This window comes from Phaseolus vulgaris, chromosome 8, assembly GCF_000499845.2.
Source record: "Phaseolus vulgaris cultivar G19833 chromosome 8, P. vulgaris v2.0, whole genome shotgun sequence".
Lineage (NCBI taxonomy): Eukaryota > Viridiplantae > Streptophyta > Magnoliopsida > Fabales > Fabaceae > Phaseolus > Phaseolus vulgaris.
The window spans coordinates 3545316-3563659 of NC_023752.2; the positions used below are offsets into that span (position 1 = coordinate 3545316).

The following is an 18344-nucleotide window of genomic DNA, read 5'->3' on the forward strand; positions in this document are numbered from 1 at the left end:
CTAGAAGTAGAACAACAAAATCAAAGTTTCACCAGCTTATGGAAGAGTAAAATCCTACGTCCAATGTTATACTTTACTTGGAGGTTATATTAGAAGAGAATCACAACATAGAATAATTAAGAAAGCGTTGTGTGTCTTAACCCAAAATGTTCTAAGTGTTTCATATTTTTTTTTATGTTTTTTTAGCACAACTTGAATTAGTATATTTCTTAGGCTTATATAGAGATCTTTATCTTTTATGGATGGGTCTAATTTGTGGAGATATGGAATGATATTAGTAGATAGTACATTGAGTGTTCAATATTCAGACCACTCTTACGTAGGATGTAGGAATGTATGATTTTGTGACATCATATTTTTTTTTTATAAAGGTTGAGATATTTTTTAAATATCTTATTTTTGTTTATTATATTTTTTGTTGAAAGAAATATAATGATACTGATAGAACACTTTTTTTACCCATGTATAAAATGTGATTCAATATGGAACAAGTATTATATTTGGATGAGAATGACAATGTATTACATTGCAATACAACACGAAACTATGTTCATTTTTTTGGATTTGGTGGGGTAAAGAAATTTTAATGACAAACTTTATGGTTTGTTTGTTATATGGATATCGAAAGAGATAAATAGTTGTATTTTTAAAGAGAATATTTTTTTTTTATGTCGGAAAGGTAATTCAAAATATCAAGTTCTTTTGTTGGACATGGACTAGCAAGGTGAATCTCATCAACAACACAACTTTTATTATGTAATAAGAATCATGAATGTTATCTCTATAGATAGTTATTCCTTACACATGTATATTTGTTATTTTTTATATTTTAACTTTGTCGTAGAATCTTTTGGCTATAATATATCTAGTTGAAATTAATATTATATAGATTGTAACAATTAGTAAGATGATTTTTTTATTATTATTTCTATTCAACGACATTATAAATGACTTGGTACCCATTCTAGCAAGTATATTTACAAAGTTGTATTATTCTTCGATAATTTTTTGTTTATAATAATAAAAAAGGTATTTTTTTTTTCATCCTCAAACTTTTTTTTTTGAAACATCAAATTTAAAAATTGAATTTCAAAAGTTAAAGTAGTTGTTCTGAAAAGGTTATTGCAGATTTTTTCCCCTTCTATATTTTTATTTATGAAATTGATTTTTATTTTCTATATTTCTATTTATGAAATTTACTTTTTATGTTATGAAAATTAAATTTCGAAATTCATGTTTTATTTATGAAATTGAGTTTTATTTTCTATATTTCTATTTATGAAATTTACTTTTATGTTATGGAAATTAAATTTCGAAATTCATGAGGTGCAAGAAGAAATTTGATAGAGTACAGGAAGAAATATCTAAAAAAACAAAATTTTCTCATCCAATTTTTCTATATATTATATATATTACATGTACATTTATATATTTTTTATTTTTAATAAAAATTTTAAGATTTTTATGCGAATCCACAGATTGAATTTGTATTACTTAAACCAAGCAGACCAATACTAACAAACCAGCCTGCATTAACACCTCCTATATAAACGTACTTCATTAGCCTTACATTGCACATGAAATAAATAATATCAAACCACTTCATCTTCTTTAATCACCAATAACATTAACCTTAAACTCTGTTCTTAAAAAAAAATTCAAAAACGGTGGATCTAATAAAATTGTTGTGACTTTTAATTATTTTTTAGTGATATTAGAGGATAAAGACTGATTTTTTTTTATAATGAAATAAATAAAAAATGGAATATTCGAGGAATGTTTCATGTAAAAAAAAAATATAGAGATTATCTATTAGCCTCTCATCCCATACAACAAGCCCCAAAAAGAGTATCATTAGAATTGAAATCTAATAATACAAAATAAATACCTGAAACCTATTACTACCAAGAAAAATAGCAAGGTTGCATTGTTTACATTGAACAAAATATAGCAGAGAGTGAGTGTGCGATCTTATGCAATGATGTCCATACAGAGTATTACTCCTGTGAAGAAAATCCTACTTGAGTATTTATGTACGAGTACCTCATCCTTAGCCCATCAATTTGTTATACTGTTTTTTATTATTTTAGTGATCTTTAATGTATGTGATATTGTGTTGTCTTAATTAAAGTAATTTTTATTGACATGGATTAATGTCTAAGTTTTCAACTTCACTACAAGAAAATCATTTAATAAAAATCAATTTAAAAAAAAAATTAATTATTATAGTGACTCAATAAAAATCAATTTTAGAAGAAAAAAAAATTAATTGCTATAGTGACTAAATTAGAGACCATTTTAGAGATTAAAAAAATTATTGATTTTTAAATTAGTTTCTATTATTGATAAATAGTTTCTAAATTGGTATCTATAAAAATCTTGCTAGCTAATTAGATACCAATTTAGAAACTATTCATTAATAATAGAAACTAATTTAGAAACCAATAATTTTTTTAGTTTCTAAAATGGTTTCTAATTTAGTTACTATAACAACTAATTATTTTTTGTCTTTAAAATTGGTTTCTATTTAATGATTTTCTTGTAGTGTTATCCAAACGAGAAGAGTCCAAAAATGTTGAGCTTAAAATAGTTTAATTGATCAATGATTTGGTTGGAACCTCTAGAAATGGAATCTGCAACTAAACAGAAGAAATCGAACTTCTTAAACTAGAAGAACATATAAGGATTTTTAGGAGTGACGAGTTTAGATTCTAAGTTTCATATTAATTATGTGTAATTTGTTGGTTGTTTTATTTGGTTATATGTAGCCGGTGATTTTAAGGGGAATTCCAGTGAGATGTGAATGTTTAACGACTTAGTATTTTGTGGACATCTTAATATTTTGTTGATAACTTTGTATTTTGTTAACTAAATGATGTTACATGGTAGTGTTTTCTGATTGTACAACACTTTGGTCTAGTTTGTTACATTGTCATAAATTTTGTAATGAATTTTGCTATTGTGGTATTGACAAGCTAGCATGATGACTTTACACTTTGTCATCACCCAATCTAAGCACCATAGTCACGGCGTTTCTCCTATCAACCGACAATGCTACGAACAACACCACATAATTATCATGGCTTATAAACCAGACCACACAAAAGATTAGTCATGAACCACAAACATCTCGGATTGTCATGCACAATTTAGCTAGATCGTTCGATACTCACCATCAAACTACACCTTGAAAAGACCAATGAAAGCCATGATCGAGCACCTAAACACATTGAACCAACTCCTGCCACACCAACTAATGAACCAAATACTCCATCACTGTGCCATGTGCAGCTAAACATCTGCCACTTAAGCATCACCCCCCCAATCCCTTGAAACCTATCTACCACATTGTCACCTATAAGCTCGCATCAACTATAAGGTCCCTATTCTAGGTTATTCCTTCTTCGTCTCAAAGGTGAAATCAAATTCTTTTAGTGTTTTCATTACCATGTACGTAAACATCTTTCATTGAATCTGTCGTATTTGGTTGTTACATGTTTTCTGGTTGGGTATGTTATGTCCTTTTGGACTACATTTTTTCTATGCAGTTTGAATATGTCTTCGCTTCACTTGAAGTAATAACTTGAATGCACATTTTTACAAATATTTTTCTCTTACATGTGTTTTATTTTTTGTTTAATGGTTCACGGGCTATATGTGTACCCTAGTATGTAAGCCTTGTATAAAGCCCTTAGCTTTATAGAAGTAATCAAATAAAAGTTAAGTGAATATGGCTTGTATTCCCTTAAAAGTTTAGTAAAAACAATTGAATGAAAAACTACAAGTATAAAATATTCTTAAATTATGTTGATAAGCCAATATGAATGGCAAATGTGTAACTTTAGCTTTTGAATATTATATGCCAATACACACATGTGAGAATGTTACGTGAATTTTCATGTCAAGATGTCACGTCATGACCAATATAACACAACAAAAAATGCATTATAAAATTGACAATAGACTACTTACTTTACCAAAAGCGTGTAATCGAAACACATAAGACATCTATGCTAGGAAGAAGTGGATTTAAGCAGAGGGCATTGCAATTAAGCTGAAATTTGTGAAGTAATGGAGTTTAAAAAATATGATTTATGGAGAGAAATATTGAGAGAAATCCGTGAATGATGTGGACAGCAATGTTTTGAAGTACAATCACATGGAATTCTGTGATTTGCGGAGAAAATATTGATATAGCCCCTGAATGAGGAGCGTCAGTTTTCCATAATCACATGATCGTGCTCATAGAGACATGTACATGACGGTCCACTTTGTTTACTTAAAAGCAAACACACTCTTATAATCACACTTGAGATCCAACCTCAATTTGGAGGCACGCACCGAAGTGAAACCTACGTTCTCTCTCCGTATTCACAAAACTTCAAATACTCATATCAACTCTTTTCAATCTTAAGATCTTGTAAATGCTAGAGCAAGCAAAATACACTATTTTGTTGTTTTCAGAAGAAAACGATAGAAACTGATATCATATGCTCCAGCTCTCCCTTGTTCTACCCTGTTGTTCATATGTATTCCTTTTCTACTTCCAATTAATGCTCATAATTCAAATTATATTTACTCGTACCTTCTGTCAACTATTTCGTTTCCATGTTTTCTTTCAAGATTTTCTTTTATAATTACACCATCATAACTCAGTTTTCCCTTTTCCAAACCCTCTCTTTTCTTCTCTTTGGATACTCCAATTCAATCCAACTCTCCTTATGTTTTGCTAAAAAACGACATGCTTGCTTTACTAGAAGAGTAGCATTATTGTCATCAGAAAAAAGTTACCCATTTTATTTCTAATTTTATTTACATGACAGTTTTTTATTATTAAGAACGAGGGAAGAGAACACACTAATTGAACGACCGACTTTGTCCTTTGCAGATGGGTGTAGCTTATTTTGCTCAATATTTAAAAAACATTTTACCCTAACATGTGTATAATGGCAACTCAACAAGTGTATGTGTGTATCAACTCTCTCAGAACATAATCATCAGTTTTTGGTTGATTATTGAGTTTTCTTCCTTCTAAGTACATAAAAAATAATCTCTGAAATTATTTTTGGATTTGTATTTAAATTATTCTCTATGAGAAATAGTCTTGTTTTTATTGTAAATTTCTTGTTTTGGTTTACACCTGAAAATAGACAAGCAAGATTGATGAAATCAGCACAAAATTTGTTTGTGTTTTGCTTATTAAAGAAGATTAAAGGAATAGTTGTTGTCAATGGTGGTTAAAACTACTTTAAGATGTAATGGAGTGATTGTTATTGTATTGTCTTTTTTGTTATATCTTTAGTGTTTCGGAGTACTTCAAAGATGGGTACAAGTTACTTTAACGAAAGTTGTCACGAACTTTGTATTTACCTATATAGTTTTGATCAAGATTTCTGTGAATGACAAAGTTTATTTATGGTATTAAATTTTTTGTAAGTGCCTCCACTTAGGTTCACTTAGGTTTTGGTATTGTTGTGAAAGAGACTTCTTACTATGATTGATTTATTCCCTTTATATAGAGTAAGTGATTAATCTTAATATTTTCTGTATAAGGATTGTGACACCCCTAAAGTTTTTCATATCTATTTCATTTTTTTGTTATTGAGAAAAAAAATTCTTGTTTTTTTTAGGGTTGTGCTACTTTCCACTCTTCTTTTGTAGAAGATTTTAAACATTTTTGAAATATCTATTTTATTTTTTTTTTCATAAAAAAATATAAAAAAAATATCAATAGTAGAAATTGTTACTGCACATGAGATTTTAGGGGAAAAAATATTGTCCCGCTAGAATTTTTAGTAATAAGAAATATGAATAAAGAATAATAAATATGAGAAGTTAGGTGATTCTTTTAAGTATATATGTTCAGAGTTGTTCTGTAATTAACAAACAATTTTAGTTTGATAATCTACGCATAAAAAACGTGTATTAAACCTTAAATAGATTATGAGGTAAAATTCATATTAAATTAAAGGTCAATTTAGTCTATTGAGGTAAAATTCCAATTGTAGTTAGGTAATGATGCAATTAATTAGAGACTTCAGGTATTCTCCTAAAGTAAATTATTAATCTCTCAAATTAAAAAATTTGTGCACAAGTTTCAATAGATAATCTTTCAAACATAACACTACAAATAAAATCATAACATAACACTACAAGAAAAACATGAAATAGAAACCAATTTTAGAAACAAAAAATAATTAGTTGTAACTAAATTAGAGACCATTTTAGGGACTAAATAATTTTTGGTTTCTAAATTAGCTTATATTATTGTTAAATGATTTATAAATTGGTATCTAATTAGCAACTAAACTTTTTGCTACCAAATTTAGAATCTAAATATTTAGTAGTTAAACCTCGGTTGCTAATTAGATACTAATTCAGAAATTATTTAACAATAATAGAAACTAATTTAAAGTAGTTTCTAAAATGATCTCTAATTTAGTTATTATTGCAACTAATTATTTTGGTTTCTAAAAATTAATTTTTATTTGATGATTTTTTTTTTTATAAGTTGTGGTGAAAGAATATAGCCTGAAGGGTTGAATTTGTTAGGTCAACCCACCTAAATTACAAAAAAAAATGGTGAAATGTACTAAATGATTTACTGCACGAATTCACCTAACCCGTCAATTTATGGTGTTTTGCAGTTTTAGTTTTGTGAAGGATTATTTTGAACCCATGTGGTTCTCTGAATGAAATTCAATTACAATAATCGATGATTACTGAGATGATTTTTCAGACAGATTTTGGTGGGTTAAATCGTAACCCCATCCTTTTACCATTGACAGACCTAAAACTCATTTCTAAATGGGGTGGATTATATTTCATAACATGTTTTCTTCTGCACTGAATCTGTCACTCATGCCTATTAAAACAAGTTAAAAGTGGTTTGGGGTGAGTTAACATGTTTTCTCACTCCTAGCACATAGTTATTTGTCAAAAAAATTCCTTGCTCCCTCCCTTTTTAACTTAGGTGTTTTAACATTTTACTTTTAAGTTTCCAAAGTCTGATTTATCAGCATCAAATATATATCTTGTAGTAATTAAGATAATGAAGTAATAACTTTAATTTTCCCATGTAGTAGAACATTAATACGACTTCTTAGTGATAAGCAATCTGATGAAAGATCTTAGTCATCGATACAGTAGAGACATAATTACAAATTGGAGCAAGTTATAAAAAGAATAAATAAAAAATAGCATAGAATTAGTAAGTTTTGGATGTAAGTAAGAAGTAATGTACAAAATTAGAGTAGAAAATAATGAGTGTTAATTTAATTAAGAATTCCCTTATCTAAATTTCAAAGACTAACTAGTAGGACTAGTCCAGTGCTTTCACTATAGAAATGGGCAAATCAATGTTTTCTTGACATCCAACATAGCTGTCTATGTTATTGTACTCTCTCTATCTCTCTCCTGTCCCCATAGTCCTTTCTCTTCCTTCATTATAACTCTCTCATCACTCTCTCCTCTCTCTCAAAACCTCCCTCGTATCCAACACTCTTCTCTTCTTCCTCCTCCTACTCCTATATATCCCCTTCCCCTTCTTCCACTAACTCCATGTGTTTTATTTCTCACTTCCCAACCCAAAACCATTCATTCTTTGCTTCCTTCTGCTTCTATATCACTACCTGCTAAAACTTATCATACATATAAATACGCACACACATACCTCTGCTTATAGCACCAAAACTAGGCTAGCTTAGCTTGCACTTTCAACAATTATATACATACACAAGTACACCAAGCTCTACCTAGCAACCTACCAACATGTCTAGCCGAAGATCCAGACAACATTCAGGGTCTACAAGGATCTCCGATGACCAAATCATCGAGCTTGTTTCCAAATTGCGCCAACTTGTTCCTGAGATTCGCAGTAGGCGATCTGACAAGGTACAAAACTCAATCTCTCACCTTACTCACAAATGTAATGCGTCTCCAGCAATCAAAATCACTTCTGAAATGCGAAATTTATATATATGTAACTATTAACCTCAGTAAAAATTATGAGAAATCACATCTAGAGCGAGAATTGAAGCAAATTAAAACCATATTAATACATAGTTACCGGAGTTTTTATACTTTAACTTTTTTTCTTAAGAAAATTGAAGGGGTTCCTTGGCATGGTATAGCATGTGTATCTAACTTAGGCTGAAGCTTTTCCTGGCTCCTATAAAACGCAAGAGTTTCAACTTCACGCATACTGATAGAGATATATATCTCTTATACAAACACAGAAACAGCTTGCTTCTTTGTTGCTGTACATGTGTAGTGATAGAGTAGGATTATGCTACCGATCATAGTGGCATGTCTCGTGCAGAACATGTCAATTGTATTATAATAAACGAGGAATCATGGATAGTCAGAATTTGACCCGCATATTGAGGACCAAGTTCCAAACAATTCCAAAATCTAAACAGATCCCTCAGACTTTAAAGCCTTCTCATTGACTATAAATATATATTTGCAAAGAGAAAGATAACATATTTATATCTATATCTATCTATATATATATATAATATTTTTTAGTGCACACATTTCTTGGTACATTTTACTGATTTTACGTTGGTGTGCTATAGTTACTTACATACTCACTAATTTTAGAGTATTTCTGAAGTAGTGTTAGTTTATAACTCATAAAAGATGCGAGCAACAGTCACGACAATATTGCTAATTTATTTTTTAGGAGAGTTAATCGTGTTTGAACTTGATATAATTACTGTGAATAGTGGTTTTTAAATATTTACTTAACTTTATAGTGAACATTTTAATTAAATAGTTATATAACACAGTTACATGTTTAAAAGGAAGAACAATCAAGCTTACACCAAAACAACTCTGGCAGTAGCAGCAGTATATGTAAGGAATGCAGAACCCCAGAAATAGAAAAAAAAAACACCATAAAAAAGGAGGAAAGTAGTCAAGTGGTTAATTTTGACCAACTCATGCATGAAACGAATCTTTCCGTAAGGACTGATTGGAGCATGTAGTAACAACATTTTGGTCAGATAGCATGTGTTGGAGTCTAATATGTTTGTTCCTTCTGATTCAGCGAAAGCAGTTTTAATTTCATGCAAAGTACGGCATGTGTGTATGTTTAAGTAAGTGACTCGCAGGTAACCAAGATACTGACTTTTTTCACAATGCAGGTTTCAGCGTCCAAGGTCCTACAAGAAACCTGCAACTACATCAGAAGCTTGCACAGAGAGGTGAGTGACTTGAGTGAGCGACTGTCTCAGTTGTTGACCACAATTGATGCTGATAGTGCTGAAGCTGGAATCATTAGGAGCCTACTTAATCAATAAGCAATGAGTGTTATGATTTTTTCATTCAAAGAGTGCTAATTATTATGAGAGTGTACTTCATTCTAGGTGTGCTGAGAGAGAGCCAGGGAGCTAGAGTGCAGTTTGAGGCTGTACCTCCCGTATGGCAGGTAGGGCATTTCATAACCAGTTGTTTTCTCTTTTGCCAATAAAAATTAAGTGCTTGTACCAGCTACATATATATGTGCCTCTTTTTATGGATGGCCAAAATGTAGCTCTTGTTAAATTTATTAAGCTTCTTACTAGTTATGTACTTTAATTTATATGGCTTCAGTCACCTAGAGGTCGGAACTTGGAAGTCAGAGTTGTAACAGATGCATATTTGATGCAGAAATATATATATTAATCTTATTTGTGGTCTTTTAAACAGATAATTATGAGGTTATGTGTAGATTGAACTCGTGCTAAACACTACTCAATGTAACGGAAAGTTTGTTTATGTGGATAAAATTGTTAGTTAATGGAGGTTGTAATGCAGACCGGTTTTAATTACATGGGATTGTGTCGGTAAAGTTGGGTTCAAGTTTCTATAATATGGCCTGAAAGTATTTGACGTGAGTGGGTGGTTTGGTCTAATTGGACGGTTGGTTAAATAATATAGAAGTCCACACTTTTAGACTTTTAGTGTTGGGAAAGAGACACTTAATTCAGAGAAATACCCTCAGAAAGTGTCTTCGTTTACAAGTGAAAAGTGAAAAGAGTTTGGAATGTAGCGGATATTCAAGGAAGCGTGCTCTATTTTCTTGTGCCCATTTTTTATGGAACCATTTACTTCAGTTTTTTTTGTTTTTGTTTGTTCGTGTTTTTTGTCATGCTAATGTAGTTGCGTGATTGTGGGAAAGTAACAACAACAGTGCGAGAGAGTGAAATGAATATTACCGTTACCAAAGGATACAGAATATTCGAGTCTCTTTCACTGCACACACTTTTAAAACAGGATTGAAAGAGGTAAGATAAAAATTATAAATATAAGTATTAATGCTATAAGAAATGTACGTAAGGTGAAAATGACAATTCAAATATCTAAAAAAAATAGGTTGTTTTGGATTTAAATCCTATTGTCCTATCAACATTATTAAAGGCAAAACGATGCTGACAAAAAAAAATTAAAGGCAAAAACAATACAATGCAATAAATTTTGAATGCTGTGGATAAAAGACTAAAATATTTCAACTATTTTACTCATTTATACAACATTGAAGTGTTCTAAGTTTCCCATTTGTTTGCGCTTCGTAATGAGATTCTTTCACTGTTAGGTTCTAAATAGAAATTGGGAATTTAAATATCAAATCTTCTAAGTGTTTTGATCCACCAACAGTGTTAATTTTCAGTTAATTACATGTGTATGAGTCAAAAAATTTAATCTTTCTAAGTGTTTTGATCTTATAGTCAACTAAAAACTATTTTTAATTTTAAAAAACCAAAATCAAGTGTGTACTTGGCCTTATGTGAAAAAACAGACACTATATACTTGGAAGTTTAAGACAATTCTATCGACATGATAGAAATGACCTTCATGGAATGGGTTGAGTTCTAGTTAAAAGGACGTTAATAGAGAGCTCAACCCTCACTAGTGAAACTCTATAATAGAGGGGGTTTAGACCTCGCTAATGGTCTTGTTAAATGGTCATTCAATATACATTTTACATTTTAGGGTTTAAGATTTATGATTTAGGGTTTAGGGTTTAGTGATACAAGTTCAGCTCCAAACTAGTATCCACCATAATCCCAACATGTTTGACCTCTTACCCACTAGAATGGATTTGGAACCTGATTTGCTCAACCAAGACAAAACCCAATTTCGAACAATGGAATTGATTTGGGTTTCTCACTTTCTAACATCTCCCTACTACACTAACCAAAACAAGGAAGAAATATGGGAATTAATAAATGGTGGAAGGAAGAAATTGAAGAAGGAAGAACTAGAGGCACGATTTTGAATTTCTCACAAGCTAGCGATTTGGTTTTAGAGAAATTGGGGAAAACCTTCATGTCTCTAAAGTGAATCTAAAGTGAATTTGGGACTCAGTAATAAGTCTTACATAACGTCAGTCAGGTCCACACAAACACACATAACACCTAGCATTGGCCAAGCCCTTGGTAGTCCACATCACCACGTCACTAATAGCATCGGCCAAGCCCACACAAATCTTTCACCCCTTAGAGTCAACTTGTATGTGAGTTAGGCCTACCTTTTGTTTCTATATTTTTTTAAAATATAATTCACTTAATTGCTCATTACGTCAACCAGTACTATCAGCCAGACCCACAAAAATCCCTCATCCCCTTAGCATCAGCTTGCAGCGTGGGCTAGATCGTCTCTACCACCTTTTTAAAAAAAAAAATATAATTCACTTAATTGGCCATTGCATCAGCCAATAGTTTCGGTTAGGCCTATGCAAATTCCACATCCCCTTACCATTGGCCTGTAGTGTGGGTTAGACCCTCTTTGACTCTTCATTTGTGTCTTTTTTAATATAATTTATGTAATTCTGATTGTGTCGGCTAAACGAACACTGAGCATTATTATTTTATATACTTTCTTATAATAATTTTTTTAGTCACAATTTATTTGTTAGAATCGGTGTAACATTATCTAACTCTAACTTTTATGGTTATTGTTGTATCGTGATAAAGTCAAATTGATCCACTCTAATAACCTGGAAGCTTTAGCCGACACTATTTTTAGGTAGCTAAAATCATTGTAGTGAATGTTAATCAACTTCATTTTTTCATTCAGATTTAACATGAAAAATCTTCATCGCTTAACACTTAGAAGTATTTAAATTGAATATTGACTTGATTAATTAATTATTTAGATCAACAGCTCAATTAAGAAATCAAAATTAGTTAATAAAAAAAATAACAATTAGAAAATTTTATATAGTGTCCAAATTTTACATATTGTGTACAACAATGTGTATGTATACAACCAAATCCTGTAGTCCTGTAGATTGTCTACCGAGTCTTGTAGACCGTTTAGCAATCCTAACTACACTGTTTAGTGATCTTAGCCAAACTGTCTAGCAGGTCCTACAAACGGTCTACTGGTTCTAGTGGGATCGTCTAACAACTTTGGTAACAAAATCATTTAACAATTCCAATGAGATTGTCTAGTGGATCCTATAAAAGACCATCTAGCGGTTTTAATGAGACTGTCTAGTGAGTTTGCTTTGTACTTTTATGTTTTCGTTCTCTTTATAAGAGACCCTTGCAGGTGCGGGAGTCAAACTCTATTTTTCATAAATACTTTGTTTTCTTCTTTTGTTGTGTATTTGTATGAGATGAATTTATGTTTCTTCTTTCTTCTTTGTTGGCCTATATGACTTTGTATCTATCATGAATTACCATATCCAATATGTAGAGGAAAAAAAAGGAAGAATGGTTTGTGCCAAATAAAAACTACATAGAAAAAAAATATAGAGAGTAAGCACCCTTTTTTTTATGGGTGTAATTCTATTTATTTTATTATCAATAAAATAATAAAATAGATATAGAGCATTTTAGGAATACTCGAGCCTTATTACAATTTAAAGGGTATGATTCCTGTATAATCCCAAAAAATAAATAATCCAGAAAAAGACAATACCCTATCCACTGTAACAATAATCTATATTGTATAAGGATTGGAACATCATTAAAATACTCTATATTTATTATTTTTATTTACAATAAAAAAAATCTCTCAACATCTATACATAACCCTTATACAGCTGCTAACATATTTTATGGGTGTAGTTCTATGCTCAGAATTATCAAGAAACAATTTTGTGATATCAAGAAACAATTTTGTGATTTGGCACCTATCAGTGAAAAATGTCAGAATCTATTCACCATTGATATTACTCGATCAGCCTTCCCAACCATTCATCTTCATCACACTTCACCAGCCAATGCCACGGTCTTCTCAATAACAGCTTCACCAATTCGTTATCATATTTGGTGCCATTAGTTAACTTCACACTTTTGTTTCATCTCCATTCTCACCGACACGACCAGGTTATGTTGGTCACCACCACCTTCCACCTCGATAGATTTTTTAATATTTTCAACATTCTGATGTCCGATTATATATCAATTCGTACCCTTTCTTTTTGTTTACATCACAATTATTGTCACGGATCCAACTTGGTGAACTTAAGTTTTGATCTTTCAAAATACCATCCCAATTCCAATTCTCTTCAACTTTTTCTCACCATTCTTCATTCCCACATTTTTATAAGCTAGTCATCACCTAAGTGCACCACTCCCTTTTAAAAATAAGGCACACATCTCTTGAATCAATCAAGTGATGATTACCTAATTAACACAATCCTTATTATTTTTTTTTCTCTTAACAGATATCAACTTATTAAACAATGATCAAATATTCATATAACTAGTTTTTTTTTTATATAAAAACTGTGTATAATTATAAAATTTGACATCTCAACAATTAAATTAAATTAAATCGATCCACTTAAAGGGTGATCAAACCATCATTTACAGGTTGACATTTTAAGTAATAAAAATCATTTGTTAGCACATAAAAAAAATATTATTAAAAAAAATACAATAAAATATAGGAAACTAGATCAAAATCTATGTATTAACAAAAAAAGGTGCATAGTTAATCTATACTTATTAATAAAGAATTCTAAAAAAAATATTAAATGAAAACCTATTATACCAATGAATATACTCTCTGTAAATAAAGCCTAAGTTAACAAACTTATCAACACATGATTTTTTTCAAAAAAAAGTGAGAAACTCTAAACTTTTTTTTTTTCACACTAATTAAGACAACTGTTCTACTTATTACATAGCTAGTTTCACTCCTTTCTTTTTTATATAAAGATTAGTTCTTAAGATATATCTCTACGTTGATGATATGTACTTTGTTTGTCTTCATCGTATATCATACAAATAATTTTGTAATGTATAAGAAACTGGTATGTATAGATACTGTCGGTGCCCCATATTATTTGTGTATCTTGTCATCATACTAATAACGTAAACTCACAGATACTCATAATGCAGTTTAATTTTTGCAAAGATTATATTAATGAGAATCAGCCCAACAACTTGTTGATATACAAATTTCTCTTTTGCCGTGTACGTGGTGTTATGAGCCTTCAATTTAACAACTTGGAGCACAAATATTATTATCATTTTTATCAGCAATATATCATTTGATCAAGCAGAGTAAGTCTTTATTTCTATAAATATAAATATAAATATATATATATATAAATATAAATATATACTAGTCACAGGCCACTTACCCCACCATCTCAATGACCAGATTTTTGGATGTTTCGAGATGTGAAAAATCTTTTTAAAAGAATGGAGTTACACATTTTAAAGACGTCAGAGTTAACCTCTATTAAAAGATAAAAATATTTGTATAGTATATAAATAGTTACAAAATTTATTCTTATAAATGGTTTTATTCTTATAAATGGTTTTATAGAATTATTTAAGTTTAAAGTTTATCTTAACAAAAACTTGTTAACCTTATTATTCCGATTTTTTGATTTTAAAAGATTGAATTAAACTTAAAATCTTCCTCTTAAATAAATATAGATATTATCAAAAGTTTTGATTATATATTTGAAACAACGTAATTACATATTATAGTATTATTGACTCAATAACAGTATTTTTTATAAATAAAATAAAATTAATTGGAGTATTTAAGTATGCTCCATAAGTAAAATGTTTAATCCAACAAAACCTACAAGTACCCTGGATGACAAGGTTTGGTTAACAGTACTTAAAAGAAGAAAGGTGATGTGTAGATAAATTATTTGGGTAGTTGAATAGAATGGGTTCTGACACTTAATCTTTTATTTATAGGTACAGAATGGTTTGAGCAGAAAGAAGGGCGTGCATGTTGAAACGAAAGTGTGGATTTGATTACCTTGCAAGTTGCAGGAAGTTGGAAGAAAACAGTAGGTTTGGTAATAAAAATGTGGAAATTTTGTTAGGTGGAGATTGAGGGAAAGTGACTAAACGTTTTTGCAAGATCTGCTTCAGCCATATCATCCATAGACATAGTTGATCCTTTGCAGTAGGAAAATGATACGTGAGAACAACCCTTTCTAGCCATTCAATGTAAACCCTCCCCTTATGCATCATCAATCACTCCAAAATATTATATATTTTCTTTCTATTACCACTCCTTTCTAAGCCTTTTGCCACAACAATTCAACACAAATAACTGAAATTTTCAACATTCTGTACATGGATATTTAAATTGTAGTCAAACATCTAACTATAATTTTGGCTCTGTATGCTCCCCTATTTATATCACCATATATAATATAACTTTTCTCAAAATCAAACTATTTACTAATGATTCTATGAAATGGGAGTATTATATATATATATATATATATATATATATATATATATATAAAATATTGTGGACACATGTTTTAATAAGTAATTTTCAGATACTGTTTCATATATTTTTTTATGCAAATTTTATTCTACCCTGTTTGAGTATAATTTCATTCTGATACTCTTAGTTTCTATATATTTTTTTAAGTTATATATACAGTTTCGAACATCCTTAACATCTTTAGATATTCTAATATAATAATTTTATTTTTTGCGATATAAAGAAGTAGGTAGAGATTTTACCAATTGTGAGTAAAAGATACACTAAAAAAATCATCAAATAAAAATTAATTTTAAAAATTATAAATATTTAATCACCGTACTAACTAAATTATTAGATATTATTATAAAAAATTTAAAAAATTAAAAAATTAATGTTTAAGTCAATATCTAATTAGTTATAAATTTAGTTATCAATTACTTTAAATATAATAATAATAATTATTATTATTATTATTATTATTGTTTAATGTTTTTAAAATTGATTTCTTCTTAATAGTTTTCTTGTAGTTGTAGTGATAAGTATTATAGAATATAGAAAATGAGTTAACTTTAATAATTTGATAATTATAACTTATGAAAAGAAATATTATCTCACATTCTTAAGGTGGAAGGAAAAAATATATATAATAAATAATAATGTTATATAAATTAAAGAATATAAATATAAAATTAAATTAAATTTAAAGTTGTTTTCTTTAATAATTTTGTATTGTGATGCAAAACAGTAAGTTATAAGTTTATTGGTTTCGCAGAGCTCTGAAATTTGATTTTCTTCAGAGATGCTGTCCCTCCCATCCTATAGATAAAATTAAATAAAATAGAAAAAAAAAATCTTCAATACAAGAGTGTTGTTTATAAAAAGTATTTTTGTATGCTAAATATGATTTTAATTAATATAAATAATTACGAGTTACTTTGCATTTATATTATAATTGTAAGAAAAGATTGAAATAGTAGAGAAACAACATACTTATGAATTGAACAGATTATTAAAGTAAAATAATTAATTAGATGGTTTAAAAATTAAAGGAATTGCTAGTTTGAAAAGCATTTAAAATACTCTAATAGTGATTAAAGAGAATTATAGAGATAAACATTTAGAAGGAGGGATACATGAGAGAATTAAGATAAAAGATTCTAAGGTGGATTTTGCGTTCAGGAAAGAGGAAATGAAAAAGTATTAATGAAAATGTGCTTCTGGGCGGAAGGAGTCTAGATAGTATAATTGTAGGTGCTCTAGTTTAAGAGTGTGTTCTAGTAAAATGGTCAAAACGTATCTTACTCTTTCACAAAGGACTCTTTTTATAGTATTGGCTTATAGGCCTTGACCCTGATGGATCGAACATCAGTTATTAATTGATGCATAGTAGTTCATTGATACTAGGAACGTGTATCTTTCAGCTAATCAGTTATTCCCGCCTATTTTGGAATGTACATTCTCATTCAACACTACTTATAATTGTTGCTACTTATTGTATTTTTTATGTTCTTTGACTCGGGTGGTCGGTCACTGAGACTGAGACTGGTCCGTCCGGTACACTTGCCCCCCAGACTCAAAGAAGTTAACTTTCGAAAAGTCGAAGATGATCGTTGGAGTTCCTGAGGTAAGATGTGATAGTTGAATGCATCAAATGTTTGGCAAAGATGTGATGTTTGCTTTTTAGAAGAAAAAAAAGTTGTCATTTTGATGAACACTGTTCAATTAGATATATCTAAAGGTTGAGATTTTGTGTCGTTTCGTATGCCGAATGATGCTAATCATTGGATGGATATGGATCTAACGACTCCGAACGGATGACACGATAACCTATCTCCTGTTCGATTTCCTATAAATAGGGCATCACTTGAACGTAGTAGGGTTTACGCTTTCTTCGTTGCTATAAGGTTTGCACTGTGTGCTTCGAGTGCCGAGTCTTTCAACATGCTTTCACTTCTTCGTACATTATTTAGGTTAGTCATGTCTTCTACCTCCGACTCCACTAATAGTGTTGTACATATTAAGTCATTTGATGTTACCCGTACTGCATCTAGTAGTGCGAGAGACGTGAGTGGCTCAGACGACTCTAAATCAGACGATCTGAGTTACGAGTGGGTTGATCCACGCATCTTGGATATCCCTACTTGCTTAAGGGATTCCAATAATTTAGATAAATTTATCCAAAGTAGCTTTCTTAAAATCAGATTCGCCCTCGGACGCACTGATGTCCGATATTTGTGGTTATATCGACCAAGTTTGTCACGGTCGAAAAAATGCACCCCACGACTTCTTTTTTGTTTATAATACCTTTTTATCTGATTTACATATTGCCATTCCCTTCGACGAATTCACCATGGGGGTCGTTCAGATCCTTAATGTGGCGCCGACCCAGCTGCATCCCAATTCGTGGGTGGCTCTTAAGGCCTTCAGAATTATTTGTGACATTTTCAAAATACTACTTACGCCTCAATCATTTCTATTCTATTATAATTTCTGTCTGAGTACTATAGTGAGTTGATTGTCTTTGTCGAGTCGACCGGGGAGTGTTCAGTTTGCAGCATACACCACCTCATATAAAAATTTTAAAGAAAGATATTTCAAAATTTTTGTGGAGTCGGACGGTCGAGATTATTTTTATGATTCTGAAGGGCGAACCA

At 30.3% G+C, this 18344-nt stretch overlaps 1 protein-coding gene across 1 annotated transcript; it reads left to right on the plus strand.

The window, feature by feature from the left end:
• The first annotated feature begins 7377 nt into the window (after positions 1-7377).
• LOC137826798 (transcription factor PRE6-like) lies at positions 7378-9697 on the plus strand. The gene is made up of 2 exons (XM_068632934.1): positions 7378-7893; positions 9150-9697. The coding sequence occupies exons 1-2, from the start codon at positions 7771-7773 to the stop codon at positions 9303-9305; spliced, it is 279 nt and encodes a 92-aa protein (XP_068489035.1). The 5' UTR covers positions 7378-7770; the 3' UTR covers positions 9306-9697.
• The last annotated feature ends 8647 nt before the right edge of the window (positions 9698-18344 follow it).